General features: G+C 51.6%; 2 protein-coding genes across 3 annotated transcripts in view; one reads left to right on the forward strand and one right to left on the reverse strand.

The window, feature by feature from the left end:
* Nucleotides 1–25,864, reverse strand: part of LOC119095381 (phenoloxidase-activating factor 2) — a 74,589-nt gene that overhangs the window by 18,337 nt on the left and 30,388 nt on the right. Inside the window, exons 1-2 of one of the 2 annotated variants that reach the window (XM_037218229.1) lie at nucleotides 25,765–25,841; nucleotides 15,190–15,296 (exon numbers count right to left, since the gene is read on the reverse strand). In XM_037218229.1, coding sequence (XP_037074124.1) covers nucleotides 15,190–15,203 — 14 coding nt within the window. In that variant the 5' untranslated portion in view covers nucleotides 15,204–15,296; nucleotides 25,765–25,841. Of the gene's footprint in view, nucleotides 1–15,189; nucleotides 15,297–25,764; nucleotides 25,842–25,864 lie in introns of those variants that run through there. The other variant, XM_037218228.1, reaches the window with a different exon arrangement.
* On the forward strand, nucleotides 17,420–19,347 carry LOC119095380 (arginine kinase Lit v 2-like). The gene has a single exon (XM_037218227.1). The coding sequence runs from the start codon at nucleotides 17,583–17,585 to the stop codon at nucleotides 18,726–18,728; it is 1,146 nt and encodes a 381-aa protein (XP_037074122.1). The 5' UTR covers nucleotides 17,420–17,582; the 3' UTR covers nucleotides 18,729–19,347.

Below are 25,864 nucleotides of genomic sequence, written 5' to 3' on the forward strand. Positions count from 1 at the left end.
CATCAGATCAACTTTTCACCAAGTTAGCCGCCACCACTTACGCAAAATCTGACACTTGCGAGTGACGACGGGGGGTGGTGGCAAGAAGGAAATAACAATGTCGAACTAACGCGAGACTCCTAAAGCGATTATCGCAGACACGTTGGGCCCCCCTCCACGCTGTCACCCCCCCCCCCATGGAGCCATCAGATGCATAAGGCTGGTTGCCGCGCTGCTCGGCGCCGTGTTATCCTGTTTGCCGGACGCGTGTGACGCTAGCACATCTGGTGACCGGTGAACACCCACCAGGTATGCTGCCGATAAAAACGGTGACGTCACTGACAGGCGGCAAGAACTGACACGTCTGCCTGCGCCGAACGTGTGGCTGCACCGTTGTGCGCATGCCAAGTCCTGCGTGTCCGGCAGAAGTGCGCCTCATCCGAGGGATCCTCGCTTGAGTGCAGTTAAAAGAAACAAACAGGAACAGAGACCTTATCCCAACACAAAATCGGTTAAAACTGCCCAAAGTTATGTTTGGGGCCGAACCAAACACCGGGTGACGATGCTTCCGACTAGGTGTCTTACCCATCTCCTAAACTCCAGAGCTTTGAAACGTAGAGGTAAAATTAGATCGCGACACAAACAATGCAAAACAGTATAGTCGGCGATGTGCTTCAGGATGCGGCCAAAATCGGCCGCCAAAGCCACAGTGCCGGGGAGGGGGTGGGGAGCCATGTTGGGGAGGGGGAGAGCTTCATAACTGGCATCTGACCCGACGCGCGCTGACGGCCGTGAGGCGGCTGTGGCAGCCCGGAGCTGGCACTGGCTGGACGGCCGCCGCAGTCCGCTCGCCAGGCTGTCGTCGTCAAGTCACGATCGCCGCCGAGGTTCGATCGGCAGGCTTGGGCGCTCCTAAAGAGTTTAAGACCTCATTCAGAGGCATTGGCATGGGATGTGCGGTAAGAGCCTGCGGGTAAATGCATCGGACGAACCCGACACGGTTTGTGGCTGGATCGAGCCGCACATTGCGCCACACCACCGCGTCAATCCCACCCACCGTATTCCCCCTCCGACAGTGGCCACAAAAAGCCGCCGGTCCTGCCGTCTCGGAGAAGCGAGCCATTGTCCGTGAGCCACACCTGGTCTAATCGCCTCGCTGCGCCATTATGAGCGCCCATTGCAGCACGTCTCGTTCGGGACGCCCCCGATCGAAACGGGCCAGGCATTCATGGCACGTTACCCGCAGCCTTGGCGGCGAGCTCGTGCGCACGCGTCTCACGCGGCGGCGCCGTTTTTGTGCTGCTTCCCAGCCCCGCCGATCTTCGCACGAGGAGCGCCTGAAGAGCCCATGTGACCGACCTTGGAGCTGACGCGGGCTCGGGGCGTCTGCCGCGAAATTGACGTCTGACGCAGCGACGGGCGGTGTCGGGCTTTGGTCAGGGAGGTGGAATTGTTAATGGGGGTTGGTAGTTGGCATGAGATTACAGGCATTAGCGAGCAGTTTTCGCACTGTATTCGGCTCGTTTGTGTTTGCGGGTCAGTGAGTTCATGTAATTTACAGCTCATGGTTTGCAATAGTTGTTCTCATCAGACTTAGGTATCGCTTCTGTGATACCCTTCAAAATATACAGGTTATTCATATTTTCGATCCCTCACACTTGTCCCCGATGCTACAAACGGGAGTGTAATAATCGAAAATCGAGAAGGTACCTTCCGCTTCAAAGTCAGCGCAAAAAAAATAACATCAACCCGCAGAATTCATCTCTGTCATCTGTAGCTCGCGTCAGAAGCTCCCAAGGTTGGCGTGAAACATGGTCGTCTAAAACATGGTGCAAGTTGCTGTTTGGCTTAGCCCGGTTATCCGAAATGGCATGGTGTCCTCGCTTTACCCGTTCCAAGGACGTTTCTATGCACGCTACACGTCTGAATGCATTCCGCTGACTGGGGCCATTTCCTCGCGGATGTCTGTTTCACGCCTGACCCTGAGTACAGAGAACTCTGAGCATTCAGCTAGAGACGGATTCAACTCGCCTCCCCCCCCCCCCCCCCCCCCTCCCTCCCTTCTGACTGCCAGCCGGGCCCGACAGCTGGTCGCTTTTAGGCCTGTCGCGTATGGACACGTAGACACTATGGACGCATCCCACCCACGCAGTGCGTTTCGTCAAGCCCTATCCAAGCTTGTAGCAGTGCTATTCACCTATGGGAGGTGTCCACAGTCGTCTCAGGTGTCGGGTGAAGGGCGTTTAGACGTGCAGTATCCATCCCGTTCAGAAGTCTGGACGTTACCCGGACGTTGTTAGGATGGCTAGCAAATGACCATTGACGCTCAGTGCCAGCGTGTCCCGAATGACCATGCGGGCACGAGGTATGAAACAAGCAATGCAGCCTTTCATGGTCACTGGAAGTCTAAGGAAGCTGTCAGTACGAGCGATTGCTCGTGTGTCCCAAATGCGCTGCTAAGCACACTGAACATGACGTTCGGAGCCTCTGACCCAAAAACCCCCGTGCACAGAAAGCCTTAGAGTTAACATTCCGTGACTCATACGTGCGCGGACACTGGTGAACATGAAGCATTGCCCCTCCTGGTACGGGTCTCGGTATAGCACCCTTATCAGCGACCTCTCCTGGCACGGGACCGGTACCGGACCTCTCTGTGCGAGGACCGGTACCGGGCGCCCCCACCACGGGCCTCTTCCGGCGCTGACGTGCTAGACCTCGCCGGCGGCGGCAGACGACAGCGCATCCTCGGGTGGGCGGGCTCAGCGAACAGGCCCCGCCGCCGGGCTACCATTTATCCGCCGCCGCCCCTCCTCCCTCCCGCCGGCAGCCGGCGCCACCGGCGCCACCAGCGCTGGCATCGCCAACAGACGCGGCTGGAAGATTAATCAGAAGCGCACCTAATTGGCCGCCGGGGCAGATAGAGATGGTGGCCTCTGCCTAGCCTCACAGGAACACCGGCCCACAGGGACCGCCTGCTCTTGGCGGACGGCGTTATTGGAATGCGGTGGCAGAAGGCTCGCCGTCCATGTACCGCTGGCTTACAGATGCCGCTGTCTGGAGTTAAGATCAGTTTGCAGCTGGTCTTGCAGACAAACTGATTGACTCTCTTCACGTGATGCCAGTGACGTGTGTGCCAGCCCTCGGAAACCTTCCGAAAATAGTTGAAAAAACAGAATAGTAATTCGCCTTTGTAATCCATTACCTAGACGCCTCTCGTACAGCGTTTATAAGCAAATCCTTCATGGGCAAACGAGGAAAATGCGAAACAATTGCTGATGTCAGAGCGTTACACGTGTGGCGAAACTTGACATGAACAGCGGTTGGCAAGGCGTCCCGAGAGGCGGCTGGCTCACATCCAAAACGTCCGCATACCAATTACGCAGATGTACTGACTTGGTGTTTCAAGGCTGACTACATTTCCAGCCTCCGGACACTCGCCAGTGCGTAAGAAGCACATTATTCCTAAACAGCGCCTAAATGGGATGGTTTCTTAAGTCCTGTTCTATTAACGTTCAACAGTCCTGTTGACTTGTTCACCATTCCTAAAACCGGTATAAAGCTCTTTTATCGCTAAATTACTAGCCTTGCTATAGCTAAGAGCATTGTTGTGATTGTGGTACCGTCTTTGACTTTTCGTATTTTGGACGTGTCCAGCTTAAAGCAATTATCCGCCTTGCCAAACAATCCTTAATCCGCGAAAGTAAAGCATTAGCGGCGCAAATGAGACATCCCTGGTGAAGTCGTTTGCTATTAACCGCATCATGGCGCCGGTGGCGAGATCACTGGCCATTCAGTGCGCCTCGAGAGATATCTGGGGCATCCTCACACGCGTTCTCTCGCTCGCACGCATTCTCTCGCTCACTTGCTCTTTCGCTCGCGCGCATCCTCGATGTGTGTGATGCAGCTTGTTACCAGTGACGTGTAGATCGAGGTTCACGGTATTCGGCGCCTGCCCAGCCAGCTCCAGCAAAAACCTCGCCTACTTTGGCGTGTCCTTTAAATGCCACCGTCTGGTGGTCATCAGTGACGTCACAGCAAATGCGCAACAGCCGCTCCCCAGAAACAGAAATAATCGTCATTGAGGCTTTCCGAGGCACTCACATGCTGAGGCTATATGACGTCGCCTGCCTCTGACACTGGCATGAAGGGCGGGCACCGCGGATAATCGAATCCCGCGGATACACGCGGAGAATCGAACCCCGCGGATACACGCGGAGAATCGAACCCCGCGGATACACGCGGAGAATCGAACCCGCGGATACACGCGGAGAATCGAACCGTGGAGTACCTCTAGCTCCCCAGCAGACCTCAGTGTACGGCAATGCCAAGTGACGGATGGCCACGACGAACGGACTGCTGAAGTTGTTATTGCCTGCTTCCATTGCAACTTAAAGCCCATGCCGTTGCCGGTACAAGGCAATAGAGGTATTGATAGGTAAAACTGCATGCATCTAATCCACCCACAGCACATGCGACTGTGTCCACATCCACCTCTTACCTAGCCGTTGGTATTTTGGTAGTACTTGAAGGTACGGTGTCATGAAAGCACCGAGGCTTACTCTTTTACGTTGATGAACACAAAAGTGGCGCGAAAAGAGCTTATTATGACTAAGTTACTTCAAGCAGTAATGTTATACACCGTGAATTAAAGTGCACACCTAGCATTTCGTAAATGTCACGCACATACCCAAGCCTATCATTTTCCAAAAATATGCACACGGTCCAAACCGTTAAACATTCCACATAAGCATCCATGGGTTTAGCCAGCTTGTGAAGTCCTCCGTCATGCAAGCTCTAGCGGATATGAATCTGCACGTGTTGACCAAAGCTGGCGCTAGTACCTGCTGGTACCAGTTTTGTATGTTTTGGATCTCAAAGCGCAGTCCGCACGACACCGCTTATCTCCGAATTTGACGCTGCCGCGATCGCTAGAGTCGCATGATAATCTTCAAGGGGCAGCAATGTGCTATTGGATTGAAAAGTGTTTGTCATTGCAAGCTCTCGCTCAGCCATTCAATTGAGAAGTGATTGCACTCCGGTTGAAAACATGCCAAACTTTCTTGGAGGCAAAAGGCTAAGTCACATCGTCGGCCTGCCGTTGGATAAAGTGAAGAGCCATGTCAAATGCCATGAACCAGCCATCGACAGACTTGCGCGATGAGCTAGGCTTAATACACTACCTAGCTATGACAGTTGTACAGGTGCGTAGCCAAAATATTTCAAGGGCGGTCCCGAGCTCGGTGAGTACGGACCACGCCTATGTTTAACTCTATGTCGGGAGCCTCCTATGGCAAAAAATCCGGGCCTGAGGAGAGGGAGTGACGCTTCCTACCGGTTCCTCCCTTAGCTGCGCTCCTACAATCACGCCTCAAACGTTATGTAACCAGATAGACGGGCGGGAAAGTTTAGCACTGCACTCCGACAGGGCCGATGATGAAGTGCTACTGAGTTCAAATTTCGGCTGAGTGGAGACGTAACCATTGGAATGGAGCAACTGACGGGGCAGCTCCAAATGCCTGCGAGTGGACGTTCAACATCTCAATTGTGGTAATGATGGGACCGGGAATCAATTGCTTAGGAAATCTGGGTACCTTTCCTAGCCAATCGAAGGCTTCCAGTTGAGCCTTCTCATGTGAGGTAGATGCATACCGCTACACCCAACTCCTATACTACCAACCGCTATACTCACTACACCCAAAGCATGTATGCATAGCTTATTGGTCATTCTTGCTTAATATGGCCCACGTAGGACTGCTTTCTCCTAAGGTCTAAGCGTCATTACTAGCTGTTACCTTGACTTAGCATTACAAAGCGGTTCTCGTAAGCCTACCAACCCAGAATCAATGCGCACAAAGGCTGTCATAGTCTGAGCACGCTCGTGCCACCCAGCCCATGTAAGGCACGCTGACGCCACAGTTTCCACACCTAAACAACGCCGCGCGACCTCCGGGCAAGAGCCATGACACGATGATGTGACGCATGGCTGGCAGAGGGCGATTTTTCACCATGCAGCACGACACGATTCAGCGGCGGCGCGCGTGCTGGAATTCAGAATCCGGAGTCACGACGCCCCTGTGGCCCGGCCAGTGACAGAACAGAGTGTGGATTTTTAGCGCCGCCTCGCTACATCCCCAACGCGACCTTGTGGACGCGTCCCTAAGCCTCACGACTGTGGCTACAATTTTTTTTTGCGCCGTAAAGAGGCGCAGGCGGCTGTCCAAATGAGCTCGGCACAATCACCTCGCGTTCGTGACGTGCAATAATTTATCCACCGTGGACCATCAGTTTACTGTAAAAACAAACACGCCCAGGGTCCACTTCGCCAGTCCTCTCCAAACCACACCTGCGCTTCCGGGCAGGTGCAGACCGCGTCGTCCACTCCTTCGAACATTTCGGAGCACCTGTCGCCCATTTACTTTCGCGACCGACTCAGCGATTTGTTCTCGGTGAAACCCGACTGCCGCGTGGGTGCCAATGTATGACGCATGCCCCTCCGCCCCTACCGCGTCCTGGAATGTTCGATTACAAGCTCATGAGCTCAGAACGAGCACTCCGAGGCTGCACACGCATATAGGAATCACGCTGACCTTTGATTTGGTATTTTATGTCACTCGCTGTCGGAAGTCAACCCTAGCCTGACGGCAAAGACCCGCCCACCTTGCCACGAAGCTGACAATACCCGGCCGGCCGGCTCGCCTCTCCAGGGACGTTCCATGACGTGTGTGCCTCGCGTGCCGCTCCCCTCCCCTCTCGCAGACGGCCGCCGCCTGGCGCGCCCGCAGCGGCAGGAAGCAGCCGCCGCCCACGGCGGTGCGGCCGGCGGCGATGCGCCTGTTGTTTCCAGACCGGGTGGCGGCTGTTACGTAACGGCACCGTGGGCGGCACGGCGGCAGGCGGTTCGATTGCCCAACGGCGACTGGTCTCTTTGTAGCCACAGCTGAGATGCAGACGCACTCGCCTGCCGGCAGTCTCTCTCGGTAGAGGAGACCGACTGAGGGAGGCGCCCGCTGCGAGCGACAGCCTCCCCCGCAGCCTGCCGGCAGTCTCTCTCGGTAGAGGAGACCGACTGGGGGAGGCGCCCGCCGCGAGCGACAGCCGCCCCGCAGCCTGCCGCGGGCCGAGAAACCACGCGACGGCGGTTAATGCGGAGATGCGTACCGCGTTCGGGAATCAGCCAGGCAAGAGGAATGAAATGGTAGGATAATGCAGGATCCACCTAAACCATAATCAAAGCCCTGCTTGAACTTGTGGCTGTCCCTGTTTTGAACTGCAAATGAAGCGCCCTGGCTGAAAACAGGCGTGTAGGCGGGGGGGGGGGGGGGGAGACAGTCAGTTGGGGGGGGGGGGGGGGGGAATTACAGCCCCTCATTCGTGCGTTCTACCTGCAGGAAAGCTCGCCCGTGCGTCTGAAAGCATGTCAGGCTGTGAGGGCTGGGATAACGGAGACCATGCGCTCCCAGTCGACCGGAAAGACAGAAAACTCCACAAGCTGTGGTGTTATCCGTCACGGACCATGACAGCGTGACAACTGGCTCACTGTAGTTTGTGACTGTATGTAATCCGATAAAGTCGTAAATAGCTGAAACAGAGCTCGGAGTTCAATGCCGCACTGGCTTGGTTAAGCCCCGACCGTAACATTGACAGTGTTGCATTGAGCGGGTGGAGCCGGTTTTCAAATTTGCGTAGTTTTCACAATTTACGAAGCGCAAGTTTCCAGTCACTGCGGGCCGAGCAGAACACAGAAGCGTTGGTATTGTCATAAAAACATTGGACATAGTCCTAGGCCTTGGTAAATTTTCATTGAATCACACAGGTTACCATTTCCTGGTAACATATGTTGAAGGCTGCGACATCTGCGCCCTTTCGCTCATCGTCGTAAATCCGTTCTGCTTGATCATTTACGTGACCTTCCCGAGAAGCGGAAAACAAGCCGCTTCTGCAGCTTACATATGTCCGCCTTGCCTGCAACTTGTAATTTGTGTTAAGGAGATCTATGCCTGCGTGAGCTTGTTGCTTTGACTATCTGTGTCTGCTTCTAAGAAGTTTTGAAAGGGTTTAGTGTGTTCTCAATTTGCGGTAAAGTAAGCACTGTGGAGGCCCTTTTACATCTTACCACAGCAGACCGATGATGCTTTCATGTTGTCATAACAGGACCTGTGATAAGATCATTTCAAAGCCAGGTAAACAGGACCAGCAACCAAGCCCAGAACACGAACACGGCGGCCAAGTGGCAAGCACAAGGCGCGGTCTTCACTGTTGTCAAAACTGAGCATGGGAGCACGCGCGGTGATGACACAGCCCATGTTGTATATAGGGAACACTCGTCCCGCGATTGTTTGGCCCATGCCGCGATGTGGCACCCGTGTTATCGGGAAGCACCTAATCTGCCACTGCCCGCGGTATTTTCCCAGACGTGGCACCCGCTAACCGTTGGTCACATGTTAAGTGTCTAACCCGCCACTGCCCGGGGTATTTTCCCAGACGTGGCACCTGCTAACCGTTGGTCACATGTTGAGTGTCTAACCCGCCACTGCCCGGGGTATTTTCCCAGACGTGGCACCCGCTAACCGTTGGTCACATGTTGAGTGTCTAACCCGCCACTGCCCGGGGTATTTTCCCAGACGTGGCACCCGCTAACCGTTGGTCACATGTTGAGTGTCTAACCCGCCACTGCCCGGGGTATTTTCCCAGACGTGGCACCCGCTAACCGTTGGTCACATGTTGAGTGTCTAACCCGCCACTGCCCGGGGTATTTTCCCAGACGTGACGGCCTGCGAGAGTCAAAAGCAATCCACCGTTATCTCAGGATCTCATAGCCGAATGGAGAAAAATTACAGGCATTCATAGCCCTGTCGATCTCACCGAGGACACATCACGCTGGCGCCTGTCACATGATTGAGGCCACGGAGGCCATGGAAAATACCTCTAAACATCTGGTCTTCCCTAGCGATTCTAGGGCAATCTGCCGCCAATGCACCACACGAAGCCACGTTCTTTTTTGCTCTAGAAACATGCCATAATGATAATGCAGATCAGTGTGTCCTGTGAGACCAGGAGTGGTTTATGTAAACGAATCGAAAATGGAAAAGCCTCGCAAATTAATGTTCTTTCGAGGCAACTAATCCACGGTGACTCAACGTGACTCTACGTTGGACTTTTATGTGTGAAGACCATCTCATTATTACAACGCCGCACACATCACTTGGGTTTCCCATACGTGACTCGACCTCACCTGACCTATGAACTGGTGCGGGCTTAGAAACCGCATCTGACCCTGGCTGGCATGCAATTCGTTCACTCAGGGAACACCAATGCAATCGATAATGACAAAGGAACTGTAGATCATTGTTTAGGAACACAAATCATCGCGCGCTGATGACGACTATGGCCTACGCTAGCACCGAACTGTTTTTGCAGACTGTGTGAATTCGTCCATCTCGAAGGAGTGGCAGCGTGGTGAACTCATCAGAGCTGTGCGGAGTTATTCCATAGCGCTAAGGAGCTATTCTCCAAACCCCGTAAGTTTGCAGGTTGACTTCAAATAATATGGTGCATATCAGACCCCACTAATGTAAAATAGTAAAATGGTTTTTAATCCATACCATTTTTAGTCGATTCTCCTGAATTCGTCATCATAAGTTCCATGGAAGCCCTCTGTATGGTACAAAATGGTCGTAAACCATTGTCTTCTATGGCAGCGATACCTTTAGCGATAGCGAGCAACTGTACGTCACCGTTAGTGACAGCATTTCTTTTTGCTATAACGAACACTACGGCCACATTTCAGCGCCGCTGTTCAGACAAGCCCCGTGAGAGCGGCGTGCGACTGCACTCATTCATACCTCCGTTGAATGCACGAATAAGGAGATCATGGCTGATAGGACGTGACCATGCCTCGACCCGTACTGGCTCTCTAACGGTCCGCAGTCGGGCACTGTCCGATCCGTTAGCGAACTAACAGAGGCACGGCCGCAGAACTCACGCATAATCCGCACCACACCTTCCCCAAACTGCCGCTGCTGAAGGCGGCTATGGAAAGGACAAAATAGAAACATCATTGGCTAACTGCCCCTCGATTTTTGGGCCCTCAGCTGTTCTAAGCTCGTGCCCAATCGCGGAAGGGATGGGCACATGCACATGAGCTGTGGAAGGGACTGACTGTGATGTCGCAATATGGCCCATTGACTGGGAAAATCGTGATGGCCAATCACAATAAATTTTGTGGAGAGTTTAAGTGACCATTGCACGCTTGGCTGAATGTATTGTATGACCCGATGGCCTAACTGGATATGGATCGTGTCGTAGCCGTCTTGTGAACCGACTAGCGTTTTTGTCATGGCGCACCATGCTTAAAGGATTACACACTCACAGAGAAAGGAATTATGAAATGCAAGTGTGGATGTGGTTACCTATGGTGGCAGGGAAGACCGACTGGTGTACGTTCGATTTTTCAAAGTGTCCGACGCGTACAATGCGTTCGAGGCGTGTTTGAAGCGTTCGATTCGTTTTCAACATTCTAATACTTTGATAAGTCAACTGTAATATATAATTTATGACACTCAGCATCTTTACGTTATTTACCACACTCATGCACGGGTGAATCCATTGCGGTCGTGAATAATACACACAGGTTTGCAATAGTGTACCTAGATTGAAATCACACCAGGTCATAGAGACAGACCATTGCTGAATGTGAGAAAGGGACATCAATCATTTTGGCAGGAGTGTAAGTAACTCAGACAACATTAAGCACGTGTCCAGCCCAAAACGCTGTAAGGGAGGTGAATAACAGTTGCGGGTTATCCTCGCAACTTTATGACATTTTCCATTTACACTTCTTGCAGTGATTTTGCTGCACAACTTATGCAACATCTCCTGTCTTCAGGGCTGACGCTGGGAGCCCAGTGCATAGATTATAGAAGAACCAGAGCACTGCGTCGCAGTTCTCATGTCGTAGCGTTTCGGGTTAGGGAATCAAAGCTTCCCACACTATTCACAAGTGCATGCGCTACCGGTTCTATACTTCGACTGCAGCCCAAAGGCGCAGTATTGAGTACAACTTTGTAGTTCTCTTATGTATCCCCGTAATGCTGTCGGGCTTTTTCAGTAGGCCCACTTGCAGCTCTTTAGCAATGTGAACTGATGCCTAGTCACGGAACTGGTACCTAATAGATTTGGGGGAATACATGCGTGTATAGGTTTGTCCCGGTGTTAATATGTTTCTAATTTCGACATGCTGATTATCATCCAAGCGCTCGCTGAATGCGATTTTTACCGAATATTAAAATATTATTAGAATGATAATGATTTCGGCGTTTATATAGTTGCTTAAATGTGACATGATTCCGAAGATGAACGTTCAGCTCATTATAAAACACTTTCAAACATGCAAGGCCACGCTGTTCTCACACTGCAGTTAACCTGCACCCCGATCTATGACCTCATGTCCGTATCGCACACCCCTGCAATCTTTCCCACCACTCGCCACGCTTGTCTCTCATCATGCCCGGTGCCGGACCTCACGGGGGGCATGCCGGGGACCGCGGCGCCGCTCCGGCGGGGCTGCCGCTGCGAACCGTCAAAACGCTCGCTCCCCGCCGGCGCGGACATCACTCCTGTCAAGGTCAGACGCGGCCCTGCGAGGGTCGGCCGTCGACCCAGCCGCCGTCACTGCCAAGGTCAGGCCTCCGCCCGAGCTCCGCCGTCGGCTGGGCAGGGTGAGCGTGTTGACGCGCCTCAGCGGCCGCCGAGGCCGTTAATGCCGACGGAATTCGCTGGCCGGGTGTCTGCTCGCTAGGCTCAGCCTGTAGAGGCACTGACGGCCTCACCGCTTCGCCTTGCTCATTAGCCTGTGACGACCAGCCAGAGCACGTTCGCAAGAGGTGCGAACAGGCACATACTGAAGGTCGCGGAAGCCCGCACCAAAAAACAGACGGAAAAAGTGGAGATAGTTTCTGAAGGGAAGGGCGGAGATGTACGTGGATTCCGGAAAAGAGCTTCCAGTTCTGGGTAATAAGTTCTGGACCCAATATTTTCTCGCTCACAATTTTTTAAAGATCTCGTCAATAATCATTTGTGATCTATGGTTCATATCGGCTGTCAAAGATTAACCATCTATGTTATTTTTTGGTCAAATTGTACTTAAGAATCTAGCAATAATTTTTAACTTTTTGGCAACAAATTTCAGCGAACATTTGACGAGACACTTTTTAAAAGTTGAATTGCATTCGAAGTGAAGATAGGTTGAACTGTATCCTTCCAAACGCGTTTGCATCCCGAAACTGCATGCAGTTGCCCAGATCTAATTACCACGAAACCAAAAATCCAATATTATTTTTTGTTTGTCATATAAACATGGCTTCTTGAAATCTAATTTGACATAAAAAACAAAATTTAGCTAACCCTGCCTTGACGTCAGGACCGATGAAATCTCTCTTTGAGATGGCCAAAAAATTTCTGTTTAAGTGTACTGATTTCGTATCAGATAACCCCATAATGTCAGGATTTCGCAAACTGCCACGAAAAGGACAGCTTGCTACCTTAATGCCAGATCGAAATGTCCTAGACGCGGCAAAAAGTTCTTCAAACGTTTTGATGTGCTCCTGGATTCCGATTTTCCTTGGCATCTTGAATCCACTAAAAAATCGGCGACGGGAATATTGGGATCCAGGATCTTGCTACGAATTTAGCCGTAGCTTTTTTAATCTAGAAACTTTTTCGGTGGCCTTCGTGTGACCTCTCGTGGCATTTCGGGAATAATTCGTAAGTTCTGGGATGAGCTTACATAATTAAAAGTGCATTTCGATGGGACACGACGATATACTCTTAGGCTGTGTTTTCACTGCGTACAAAATATCGCTTTAATTATTGTACATCCACGCGGGACATAACTCTGTGTAGATGCAGCAGAACAGTTTTGTCCGAAAGTCCACTGGCATGAATACGTGCGTTAGCTGCTCGTTGAAATGCGGATGTACCAACGAACATGTCTCTACGTTGCCAACATTTCGTTGAACTATGTCCTTTGCACTACCATGAAATGCATGTGACATGCCTGACAATCTACGGAAAGGAGGCTAAATGAAATGCATGATGGTACATTTGAACTTTCCAGTTATTTTTGGTGTTCATTTATTTCACACTCACCAGTCCTCGATGCTCTCGGACACATGGACGTAACGGGTTCAGAACAACCCATTTACGCTTTGTAACAACGAAAGGTCATGCTCGAATCTCTCCGAAACTTCAAGTATGATTTTCGGAAAAGATCAGCCAACTACAGTGCTTCGAAAATCCTGACAATCTGTTCGGCGATGTGATAATGGAAATGTCATGAGTGCATCCGACCCGACCTCGAAACTTTCTCAGTCTGTCGCCGGCTTGAGCTTGAACGGGCAACATTCTCGGAACCGACCCGGGCGTTGAACCGGAAGCCTTAGACGGCATATGCAAATCTGTGGTGAATGCCAACCACCGACAAGATCTGTTGGGTGTATGCAGCCTGAGATGATTGCTTTCTTTGTGTAGCGCATGGCTCAAAGGCGGAGGGTAATGACATGTTCTGTTTCCGTGAGCTAAAGTAGACTGAGGCGTGCTAATCAGCGCCTTCCCTGTAGGATATATGGCCCTCGTCTTACCAGCGCAGAGGTAAACACAATCCCAAAAGAATCGAATGTCCCATGTGACATTGTCGCCACTCGTTTATCACCGTGACGGTCGATTCTTTCAAAGCTTAGCCTCGATTTCAAAATGAATTATGTGCTTCATTCTAGAATATCATGTGCGGAAAACAGTGCATTCCTTTAGGGGATAGCCGGCACACAACTTATCATCATACCCGTTATGATAATTGTGATGGCCAATATAGTGTGAAACATGTGATTAGAGCGGATGTGTAGGACTGGTAATTCAGCCCAGATGACCGTCCGAGCTTGTTCACCAGACCAAGTTGGCGCCAAAATTGATCCGAAGATGGGACTCTCCTTGTGGATACTGCGCTTTAATTCAAAGTAAAAGCTTGTCTCAAGGTCAGGAGAAGGCAAAGCAAAGGGTGCATCTCGCAGGTGTATAGCAAATTCTTTTCCCGTCGGGAACACAGCCACTGCCGGAACAAGCAGTCTCCGACTATCACCGCTCTCAGACAGACGTTAACGGCCTCACTGATATCCACGGCGTTGAGCAAAGCGGCCAGAGAACACCGGCGTTTACGAAATATGCCCTCGGGTTTCGGCCGCTTGCTTTGCCATTGCAACAGGACGGTGGGAGTGACATCGAGAGGTGGGATCGCATATGGAAGGCGTGGTGACATGCTTGTCTTCGGTCTGGGGCCATTCTGGGCCGCTTTGTACTATTTGCTGCGACCAGTTGCGACACGCACGCCTTGGTGTTGGGTTGGACGCTATGTAAACTCACGCAAAGGTTACAGTGTTTACCAAGAGATCGTCTGCCACGCCTCCTGGAGAAAAGCCTGTCATGAGTGCTTCAACACAAGTGACGCCCACTGAAGGTCGTTGTATGTTGACTGAGTTGACATCGAACCCAAGTGGGCCGAAGCGTAACGTAATGCTGCTTCAGCGCATTGAACACCCACTGTTTGCGAAATCAACGTTGTGGTCAAGCAGAAATTGTAAATGTATCTCCAGCCGTTATGGCTTTTGAATTGCCCCATCGACAGATGCTTGGTATTTGACCAGGGCGACAGGGTTTTTGAGGGATGGACGAGACAAAGATATCCGTAGCATTACCTTGTCGCCTGGCTGTGCTGCGCGGCCTATAATGGATAGTGAATTGGAAAAAGCTAGTTTTTAGCTAGCGTAAAATCTAAAAAACTATAAAAAACTACGACTAAAAACTAGCGTCACTGAAAGTCGCATTCAATAATTCATGACCAGCGCAAAAAGCGATGCCGCCATCCAAGCACGTGTCACACCTGCCCCGTTTAAAGGATTCTTACGCAATCACCGCCATCACCGTAATCCACGCAATCACCGCAATCATAGGATCAATTTGGCACATCCTCTTTTGTCGCTAAACTGAGGCTCTTACCTGACATCTGGTAAGGGGTGAAAAATATTTTTTTGTCAAGTTACGGGAATGTCAATGTCGACGACGATCGATATTTTCATTTCCACTTGAATCAGTCTTCTTGACGTTTGCATTTACGAGTTGATCGTGACAATAGGTCATCGGAATGGGTAATTCGATTCTCACCTGTCTGGTGACATTCTGGCTGGAGTTCTGGAGGCGCAGAGTTGGCAGCTTATCTCCAAAAGTCTGGAGATAAGGACAGTTCCGGCTGGCGGCGCGGCACAGTCGCCCTGAAAAAACGCACATTAGCTACGACATTTACAACGCATCCTTCACTTTACTGTTAACCATTTCAGCCCTGGGTGCCACTTTCTAAAATTGGTTGGGGCGGGCGGGCCGAGAGAATAAAAACAATCTACATACTAGCAAACCTGATTTCTCTGCGGATCTCAGTAACTTTGATTTACGATCCTGATGTCAAAATCAAAACTTAAGAAATATTCAGTCGGTTCCAAAATTGTTTTAAATGCTACGGAGTAGCTTTTTTGAAACTGACGTTATAATAACCATGATAGTGTATGATGATAGTGAGATGTGTTTAAGTACCTAGTGCAACAGCGGTTCCGACAATGGTTGCACTTAATTGGCCCAATATTCACTGTTTTGGTCATATGTATTGTGGGACTTTAAAGAGCACTGGGTGGGCTCATACCGGCATTGTGACATCATCCTCTTCCCCTGAAAGTTATGCAAGCTGCCACCCATGATTTCAACAGCGATTTTATTAAAGGCCTCGTAAAATATCGAAAAACCTGCCGATAAAACTCTGACAAAGGATTCAATTAATAATTTATCTGCAAGCTATGCAACAGATGTTAAATAACCATCCTGCCAACTTCCTCAGTGGTGATTTTAACGATTTCTGTTGTGATTTTGATTACGATTTTGACGGCTGAACTCTTAGCCATCCGCAAAGCGTCACACAAAACGACATTGGTACTGATGCTGTCAGAATCATACTCGGGCATGCCGGCAATAGTGCAGAGACATGAGTTGTGGGACACGACGCCCAAATCGGCGCAGGGGATTCGGTCAGATGCTTGAACCAATGAGTAACAAATCGTTATAATATTAAACTCAGCAATGAATTTTGCTACAGGCAGCGCACAAATCACTGATATGCATGAAATTCGTTTCGCATTGCGACATAAAAATGGAAATGCTTACAGTGACATTAGGATCAAGATTGCCATCGGAGCACGGACTGAGTTCATCTGGTCCGTCATTGCCCCTCCCCCCCCCCCCCCTCTCGACTGCGATAAGACATGGAAAAGTCACGCACTTGGTTCGTTAATGGACATTATTCCCATTTTTCGCGACTTGCGTCGCACGCGCGTGCGTGTTTTCGAACAGCGTTCTTTGGTCCGATTACAGCGCGCGCATGCTTCAAAAACTTGCGCAACGATGGGTCTAGTTTTTGTGACTAGCATTCGTTTTTGTTAAACTTCGTTAGTCCTTTTAAGCGTGCCGCGTGATGCAAGGCATTCGTTCAAGGGCACGTGTCAGCTCAAGAACCAGCCAACAGAGCAGGACGAGGAGACCCGCCTGGTGGGGACGGAATGTCACTGTCCGTGAATGGCCGCGTGACGGCCATCAGTTCGGCCCCGCGTGCGACACAGGGGGGAGGGGGTATGTGCGAAGAACGAAAGGCGCCGCTATGCCGGGCTGCCAGGATGGGGAGGAAGGGGATGATATTTGTCGGATTCCCACCCTCCGGTCATCTGGAGAAAACCCATATGCTACGCCGGATCTTCGGCAAGGTATTGATGGGGATGGATGCGGGCCTGATGATATTTCTATCTGTGTAATAGAAATACATACGGCATGTCAAGGTACGCAATATGCCTCTGTTCTGTCCATAAAGCAGTATGATAGTGCATCTCAACAGATCGGTTATTTGTTACACGCGCTACATGTCATAGTCAATATCACGCATTACTATATTAGAACGCATTATTCACTGCCGGCAACAAATCCTAGATGTGGGACGCCCCATGCCGGAGAGGAATTGCGTACGAAAGTACGCACGTACATATGCGTAATTACTTACATGTCGTGCGCAAAGGTGATTGCGTATGGTTGACGCCACGTTATTTTTTTCTGATCGTTTTGCCCTTGATCATATCGCTTTATGCTATAATACGGTGTCTTAGTTGTATTTAATTTATCTTATCTCATATATCTCATATTTCGTATATTTCGTATCTCATATCATCTTTTATTGTGTGTACCTCACTTCAGCAAGGACGGAAGCGCTTTGATTATGCGCAATGAGAGGATCTAACCCAAATATAGCATAGCTCTTTTTGCTATAGTAAAAAATGGAATTGCTTAAAAATGGAATTCCCATAAACCAGTTCGGCCTTCAAAATCTGCGTGGCGTTGCTTAGCTTTTGTCTTTAAAAAACGTCAGTAAGTTGTTAAATTGTACGTTTTTCAGCAAAATTCGTCCACTGCATTGCAACTCAGGACCAGCACTCTAAGCGCTACCGGCATGTAATTTTTGTTTTCAAGTGATGGGAAATGTGCCATGCAAAAATTTGCAAGTACTGCGGAAAAGGGATGATGACGACGACGATGATGATGACGAACTCATCGACAAAGAAATTCGGGACCAAATCGACGCAGCCTTTGACACGTTACAAAAAGACGAAAATTGTAATTCGTTATTGAAGAAGCATCTCACACCGGATATATTTGATCTCGTCAAGAAAAAGACCAGTCTGTACGGAGCTACCCTCCTCGATGTTATACAATCCGGCGTGAGAAACTTGGACTCCGAAGTTGGTGTCTACGCACCGGACGCCGAATCATACACAGTATTCGCTCCGCTACTGGACCGGATCATTTCAGAGTACCACGGCGGTTTCACGTTGATCGACCGACACCCACCATGCAACTACGGCGACCCCAGCGAGATCGGCAACCTCGACACCGAGGGAAGATTTGTGCTCTCTATTCGCATTCGCTGCGCCCGTTCCATCCAGGGCTACCCCCTGAACGCGCTGCTCACCCGAGACCAGTACAGCGGCATCGAGAGCAGGATGTTCACGACGCTCGGCCGCCTGCAAGGCGACGTGGCCGGCGACTACTATCCGCTGACCATAATGCCGGACGAGGTGCGTCGGCGACTCACGCAGGATAATCTGCTGTTCAAAGAGGGTGACCGGTTTATGCAGGCGGCCAACGGCTGCCGAGACTGGCCGATGGGCCGCGGAGTGTTCTCCAACGCCGACCGCACCTTCGTCATCTGGGTCAACGAGGCGGACCACGTGCGCGTGCTCTCGGTGGAGCAGGGCGGCGACTTGGGCGCTGCCTACGAGCGCCTCGTGGACGGCCTGACGCAGCTAGAGGACAAGGTGACATTCTCGCACAGCTCCCGCTTCGGGTTCATCACGTTCAGCCCCACCGAGCTGGGAACCACAGTGCGCGCCTCGGTGCGCCTACGCCTGCCGCGGCTCACCAACGAGACCACCAAGCTGCAGGAGCTGGCGAACAAGCTGCGCCTGCGCATCCGCGGAACTGAAGGCGAACAGCACGAGGTTCAGGGCGGCGTCGTGGACGTGCGCAACCACGAGACGCTGGGCCTGAGCGAGTTCGACTCGGTCCGACAGGTCGCCGACGGCGTTCGCGAGCTCATCCGAATGGAGAAGTTCTCGTGATGTGATGTGGCGATGCAGGATGTGATGTGACGTGAAGTCAGTTGGTATGACGTTATGTGATGGGAAGTGAAGAGGAGGGAGACAACTTAAGTGACGTATGGGACGTGAAGTGACGTGTTGATGTGTAAAGTGACTTATTGAAGAGGGCCGCGACGTGAGGCGACGCGCAGTGATGTGAAGTGATTGAAAATTATGTGAGATCACGCAGAAAGGCATCACGGAACGTGACATCATTCGGCGTGAAGTGAAGTGAAGTTGTGTGTATGCCTTAATCCAAACTCGAAGCGACTTAAAGTGGCGTCATGGAAATTGGCTTTACGTTTCATGACGCAGCATGGCCTACAGTAACGTGGCGGAAATGACAGGCAGGAGCGGAATGCATTATCAGGGGCGGCGGAGAGAAATCAACCACAAAGGGTGGATCTCAAACGGCCCAACATGACAGCTGGATGTCCTACTAACGAAAAAAAAACCTGCGCCGGTGGAAGGGAGGCTTGAGTCCACGATGTGTATTCGAATATCGCTGTTCCAGGATGCATTCCGGTAAACGTTTACCTCATGCGATGTTTGTCGACCATTGGCGGAAGAAAAATCCGAAATAAACATGAAGGGTCCAAATGTCAACATGTGTTCCGACCGTACAATACTCCTGAAAGCTGGTACAGATATCAAACATGTCCCGTAAAAACAAAAACGGCTGAAATCAGTAAGAAGCCGGGAGAAATTTGAAAACATGGTTAAATAAGACCACATAATTAACGATGTTTATTACACCGCTTGTCAAGAATACAGCACATAAAGCTCGTGCATACTCAGCCACCAAACTCACGCTACGTGGTAGGGTCATGGATGATCGAGTGGCGCCACAGTGCCAATCCAAAACGAGCAGTGCGCATTTCGTCCAGCAGCGTAACTGCCAACAGACTGTGTGTACATACATACACACATACACAGCGGCGTCTGGGCCGTTCTTTTCGGGTCGGATGGCGGCTCTGTACACCCGCCCTTTGTTTGGTGGCAATACCGAGACTGCAGTGCAAGCTTGTTGACGCTGTGCCGGCTCGGTTTTGTGACTCCTCATTATTCAGGGCTGGCTGACGCGCCGCGCTGACTCGTTGTTTTTCCTCAAGAATAGTTATACTTATTGATGCGGCTTGCGTTGTTGGCGGAACGGGAGGATCGGACTCGAACAGAATTGCTGCGGCAGAGCATACCTTTACATGTAGCCTGTGGCACAGCAAGTCTGCGCAGTGACGGCTCTATCACGGATAACTGCTGAGATCCGCTGAATGATTTCATCAACCATCTTGGTAGTTGTAATATGTAGTTCCTGAAGGATACCCACTGCGCATGCATTGAACATATTGAAGAGATGCGGAAACGCATAAGATGACCATGGCGCTCATCCATCTAAAATGGTTAGCACACATCGACAATAAAGCCCGGATGGAAGAAACACCATCATAAAGATGGTTGAACGATCAGCATAAAAAATACTACAATTACGTTGGGTTGATATAAATTCAGCGGAGCCTACTTGACGGCATGAATATTCATCTTTAATTAATTTTAGGAATAAAAAAGCTGTGCTGATCACTTGCAAATAGTAAGTCAATAAACACATTTTATAACTTGGTATTCTACAGCAGTGCACTTTCAGTGAGAAAGCAAACGAAACGTCGAGCATTTGCTAATTGTCCCAAGTCTTAGATGTTATCCACCAGCAATTGTTATCCAGAAATAAACGGATTATTTCATGAACGTAACATAGAGAATCAAATATTAAATCTCCGCAATGCCGACGGCGCCTGGGGAAGTTCTGTGAACACGGTCGCGAGGTAAACTCTGTTGCGAAGGTCACTCTGCACAAGAGCATTACTTCGACAGATTCTGTACCATTACCGATACAGTCGCTACAGATCCTTTGCTTTGAAGATGATCTTGTATCTTGCATAAGGAGTCTAAATACCACATACGTCACTTAGCATGCCAGACCTGACAAATATGTGACGTCACTTTCGCGAGCTATAAGTGGTAATTGGCCGCACGGGGACCTACAGTGTCTCGTGTGCGCCGAGCCGGGCGCAATAACGTCGCAGCGCTGTCTGGGACCCAACTCTGGGCTTGCGTCACGCGCCAGCGGTGGTCGGTGGGCGGCTCTCAGCGCGTCAGGCCAGTCAGGCCGCGCCGAGACTCTGTTCGCCAAGTTGGCCTTCTATTTGAGGACTGGATGGCGCGGCAAGCAAGGGTGTTTCGTCACCGTTCGGGTGATTCAGCGGGTTCGGGCGGGCCTGCGCCGGCTGCACTGAAGACGCTTTGGAGATCGCCGGTATTTTCCTAGGCCGTCAGTATCGGGCAGCCTGCGATGACGTCACGATAATGCTGTGACGAAAGGTCGGAGGCATTTTCCATCCTGAATAGGAAAACGGCAGCAATGCCGGCAAAACAATATTTTTAACTGACTCACGGCAAAAGGACAGCGCTGCTTTTGCTGTAATGCAATGGTAGTGTTAATGCTGTCTCTGGATATGAAATAAAAAATACGGTAATGGTACGATGAGCTTGTCAGGAACATCTTAGTTAACATGCACATGACTTACGGTCTTAAAAGAGGGAGCGTATCAAGGTAAGTGCACCTGGTGTTACGCAGTCCACAGACAGCGGATTTTTGGCAATTTTCCGGACCAGGCGGTGGCAGAGCTCGTCACAGGGAGACTAGACTAGGCCCCTACCGGGCACACCGGAGCTGCTCGGCGGTATCAGAACGTGGCTGAAAGCCCTCTGCGGGCCCACAACAGAGCGACTGCCCCTCGTCCTCCGTGGAAGCGCACGGCAAGCGCGCTTCTGACGCCCTGTACCGCAACCTCGCGTTCAAAAGCATGCGTCCGAAGCTGAAGAGAATGCAGGCAAACGTATGCACTGTGAGCTCCGAGCCTTTGAGCGCCCTCCGAGCGAATGGAGAACTCGACGCCGATGCCCGAAAAGAGCCGGAAGGCCGCCAGGGGGTCGGATGAGGGGGGGGGGGCGTGCCGAAATAATATCTTTGACACTACAGCGCACTGCCCTGTCCTACCGGCGAGCAGGGCTAGGCCAAAGGCAGGCAGGGCAGAGCCAAAGGCGAGCAAGGCTGGGCATAGGCGAGCAGGGCTGGGCCATAAGCGAGCAGGGCTGGGTCATAGGCAAGCAGAGCTGGGCCAAAAGCAAGCCGATCTACCCGATGAGCCGTGCGCAGGTGGCGGCTCCGTGGCGGGCGCGGCCGACAGCAGCACTGCACAATGCACAGAACCGGCTCCGCTTGAGCGGCCGGCCTCACGTCAGACCCGCCCCCACTGCACTGGTCAGGTGAGACGTCTCTTCAGACTCAGCCCTCACTGCACTGGTCAGACGAGGCGTCTCTTCAGACCCAGCCCTTACACGCGCTGTCAAAAGCAGAGCCCTGAGCGGACTCGGCCCCACTGGACGAGTCAGAAGACAACGGACGACGGCGCAGATCTCGATCTCACTGGTCGTCGGCGGCCTGTGCAGACCCGATCGCGGGGGTCACCGTTCGGAGACCGAGCGCCGTACAGACCCGGCCCCAGAGGCGGCCGAGGCCGACTGCTGACTCAGCAGCGACTGATGAGCCGACGCATGCCGCGGCCTCCCCAGGGCAGGTTACCGGGCGGGAGCCGGCTCGGCGGCCCACGCGGGGCAACAGCCGCCAGTGACCTGCACAGCTCCGCGGCCGCGCCGCCGCCCCGGTGCAGGGCTTTCGAAAGCCCTCAGCGATCTAGGCGCTTTCGATGGCCATTAGCATCGCTGTTTATTTAGCCGGTGCTGGAGGGGACCTGGCAGGTAGCATGCTGTGCGCGTTGAGCTCACGGTTGCAGCGGCGAAGTCGAGTGCAGAGCTCGGCGGGTTGGGACGTATAATGACAGCGGTGACGGGGGATCTCGGCCGCCGGCGGGTTTCAAACGCACTATCTTGTGGGTACGAGGCTATCTGTTCCGCACCGGCGCCTGCTCAGGATATGGCATAAGCGGTACAAACATGCACGGGCTTCCTGGCACTGGCGACGGCCGGTAGCCCCGGCAATGTCAGAAAACTCTTTTGTGGAGTGCATACAAGGAATCCTAATATGCCCGGCAATTCGTCCGACTACTAAATGTGATTATTGCATGTGAAGGCCAGCGCTTTTGCTGCAGTTTGCTGAGAGTGGATTGCTGGCTTCGTGTACACTAGCTGGGTGTTTGTATGCATAATTACGTAGTGCTCTCGGCCATTGTAAGCCTGGGCATGCGGACAAACCACACTGAATTGGACCACATGTGAGGGTCAATCAACATAAAATTTCACTGAAAGCTGTCCTGGCCAGTTTCACTCAATGGAAAAGAAAAGGATGCTTAGATAGCGTCAAGTAAAACTCCTACACCAATCGCCTGTTTATTTGCCGTCAAGCTGCTGTCGTGTAAGCGAGAGGCTATAAACATATTGACGCGGTGGGCAGCTTACACTTACAGTACATAACCGCCCAAATCGTATCAGGGCTGATCGTCTGTTACCTAGATTGTGATCGCTGTAACGAAGACTGACCGCACCAGGGTGCAGGCAGTCTTCATCTCAGCCGCGTCCGCCGCATGTAACATACGGAGCGATCACCCATTGTTTGCTCGGAGATCGAAGAGGCGTTTCCGGCTCCCGCGCGGCTTCGATTGTTCACTCACTTTCCGTTTCGAAGTTTCTCGCGGCTGCGCGGCGTCTTCCCGCCGCAGGATCCACCGGAGAAAGTTCACGGTCAGCTGTGCTCTCGTGACGTCACGACGATGACGCAACTAGCGGCAATTTATGCGCTCGTGCGACGAGGTGAAGATTGGTGATAGGAAGTACAGTGGTGGGACAGCTTGTCGTCCTCGAACTTACACTGACAACCTGAAAATCAGCATGAAACCTTGCGATAGCCATTCTGCCTGTGTTTAGCCCAATTTCGGACAGGTGGCGTGTTTTATGAAGGACAAAGGACGTCTATCCTCTAATGAGAACAAAAGCCTAGAGCGCCGGCAGTTTTTCCCTCGTTGCCGGATGCCTGGCTTGCCAGAGGCGAAGCCTTCAAGGTCGAATGCCACCATCGATCGGAGTAATAAGAGGGTTCACAAAGAGCAATTGTCGACTTGTTTTCCAGGCAGCCATCCCGGTCAAAACAGAGGCTCGGAGTCCGCATTTTGGAGTCGAGCGCCCCCCGGCGGCGCTTTCCATGGGGAGGGGTACGAACAGCCAAGGTCATGGCGATCAAGCCGCCGCAAGTACGGTCATTATACCTCACGGATGCGCCGGTAACAAAGCACTGTTCTTACGGCGAAGTTGGCAGCTTCTTCTGTTGACGGTGCCACTTGCTGAGCCAATCACGTGCAAGTACAAGCAGCTCGATCCGTGTGCAGGCCAATCCACAACGGCTTTTGTGAAATATATCGCTGACATTGGGAACCATGTGTCGACCAAAAGAACATTGAGAGTCTTTGATACAAAATGCCTACGGATTCAATGAATTACCAACAGCAGGATATGCTGTTGGTCTTTCACTATATCTTACAATGAAATCAAGATATGATCAAAATATATTTTCATTACACCGTACACCAGCATCTTGCAACTAAAGGTCCCTGTAAAAGTCCCATTTCCCTTTGGATGTCTAGCTGCCTTTCAAACAGAGATGCATGTGACTTTGATACTAATGGAGAGCTGAATGGTGAACACAAACATGCACATATGTGCTTGTGGTTGTGACCACATGCAACTCTGCTGGATACATCACGGGTACGGGCATATATTTTGAAAAGGAGATACAGAACGGCAATCACCCCGCACACCAATTTCAAGACCAAACATAGAAGGGCCTGCAAAGGGCCTGCAAAGGGCCTGCAAAAATAGAGTGCAATCATCCCAAACTTCATCTTTCTTTATCACCTAACCCTACCAAAAATTTAACCTACACATGATCTCGAAATTGCAGCACTTCTTTGTTTTTTGACCAAATTAGTTGAGAACCCGCGACAGCAGAGCCAGTTATCACTTGGTAGTGCAAACACGAGCGATTCGCGGCTCGACTATGCTCCTTACCAACTAAGATGGGATCTATTTATCTCCGAGGCACATCCGGTTTTACCGGTTTGGCACAGGACCTTGACACGTACCATAACCCTTTGCAATGCTCCAGATACCCGCAGCGCGCTGTCTTACATGGACGGACCGCAGCTGTAAACACCAGTGAAATGAAGGTCTCCTGCTGTTAGAGGCCTATCTTGTTTACCCTGAACCAGCGCTGCCCGAGGAATGGAAAGTCGGTGTGGGCCTCCGCGTCCCTGACAGACCAGCCGTCTTACCACGGCTTCTGATGCTTCAAACAGCTCCCAACAGCTATACAAAGAGAGAGAGGGGGAGCTGGTTAACACAGGTATAACCTCTCGCAAACATCAGCAGATCAGCGGACGAGCAGCGTTCTCCGCTGGCCTCAGCCGTTCTTCCGCCGTTTCACCAAGCCGTTTCAGACCATCAGTAGGCAAGAGAACTCACTCGTGACCATCGGGTAAGCCACGGCTCTGATGGGGACGTACGGGAGAACCGTCTCAAGAAAACACACTCGTGACCATCGGCTAAGCCACCGGTCTGATGGAGACGTACGGGAGATCCGTCTCAAGAGAACACACTCGTGACCATCGGGCAAGCCACGGGTCTGATGGGAATGTACGGGAGAACCGTCTTACTACGAGCAGCGCCCATACGAGACTTGCCACCAGCCGTCACGTTTTCATCTGAGAGAGAGCACTACTCCAACGGACGGAGTAGTGTTCCGCTCGAACCGCTTCAGAAGCCGTACACCCAGCGCATCCCCTGCGGGTCGTCCGGCTCACCCTAAACGGCGAGCGGCACTGTCCCGTTCTCAACGGTCCCAGACTCTCAGCGCACCCCCGGCTGTGGTGTCCCTTCTCCTGAAGTACATCTCTCCCACAGGATCTGAACTCTCTCCTGACGGGAGACGATCAGTCCCCTCCCCCTGGCTCACCTGACTGGTTCGGCAGCCCTGTCCTCTCACCAGGCCCGACTTCTGTCCTCGGCACACACTCGCCAGGTCCCGCTATTGCCTTCACTAGACACGCCACACG

This window comes from Pollicipes pollicipes, unplaced genomic scaffold (assembly GCF_011947565.3).
Source record: "Pollicipes pollicipes isolate AB1234 unplaced genomic scaffold, Ppol_2.1 Scaffold_4219;HRSCAF=4965_pilon_pilon_pilon, whole genome shotgun sequence".
Lineage (NCBI taxonomy): Eukaryota > Metazoa > Arthropoda > Thecostraca > Pollicipedomorpha > Pollicipedidae > Pollicipes > Pollicipes pollicipes.

Coding starts and splice junctions, on each gene's coding strand:
- LOC119095380 (XM_037218227.1), top strand. CDS start 17,583: ATGGGAAATGTGCCATGCAAAAATTTGCAAGTACTGCGGAAAAGGGAT.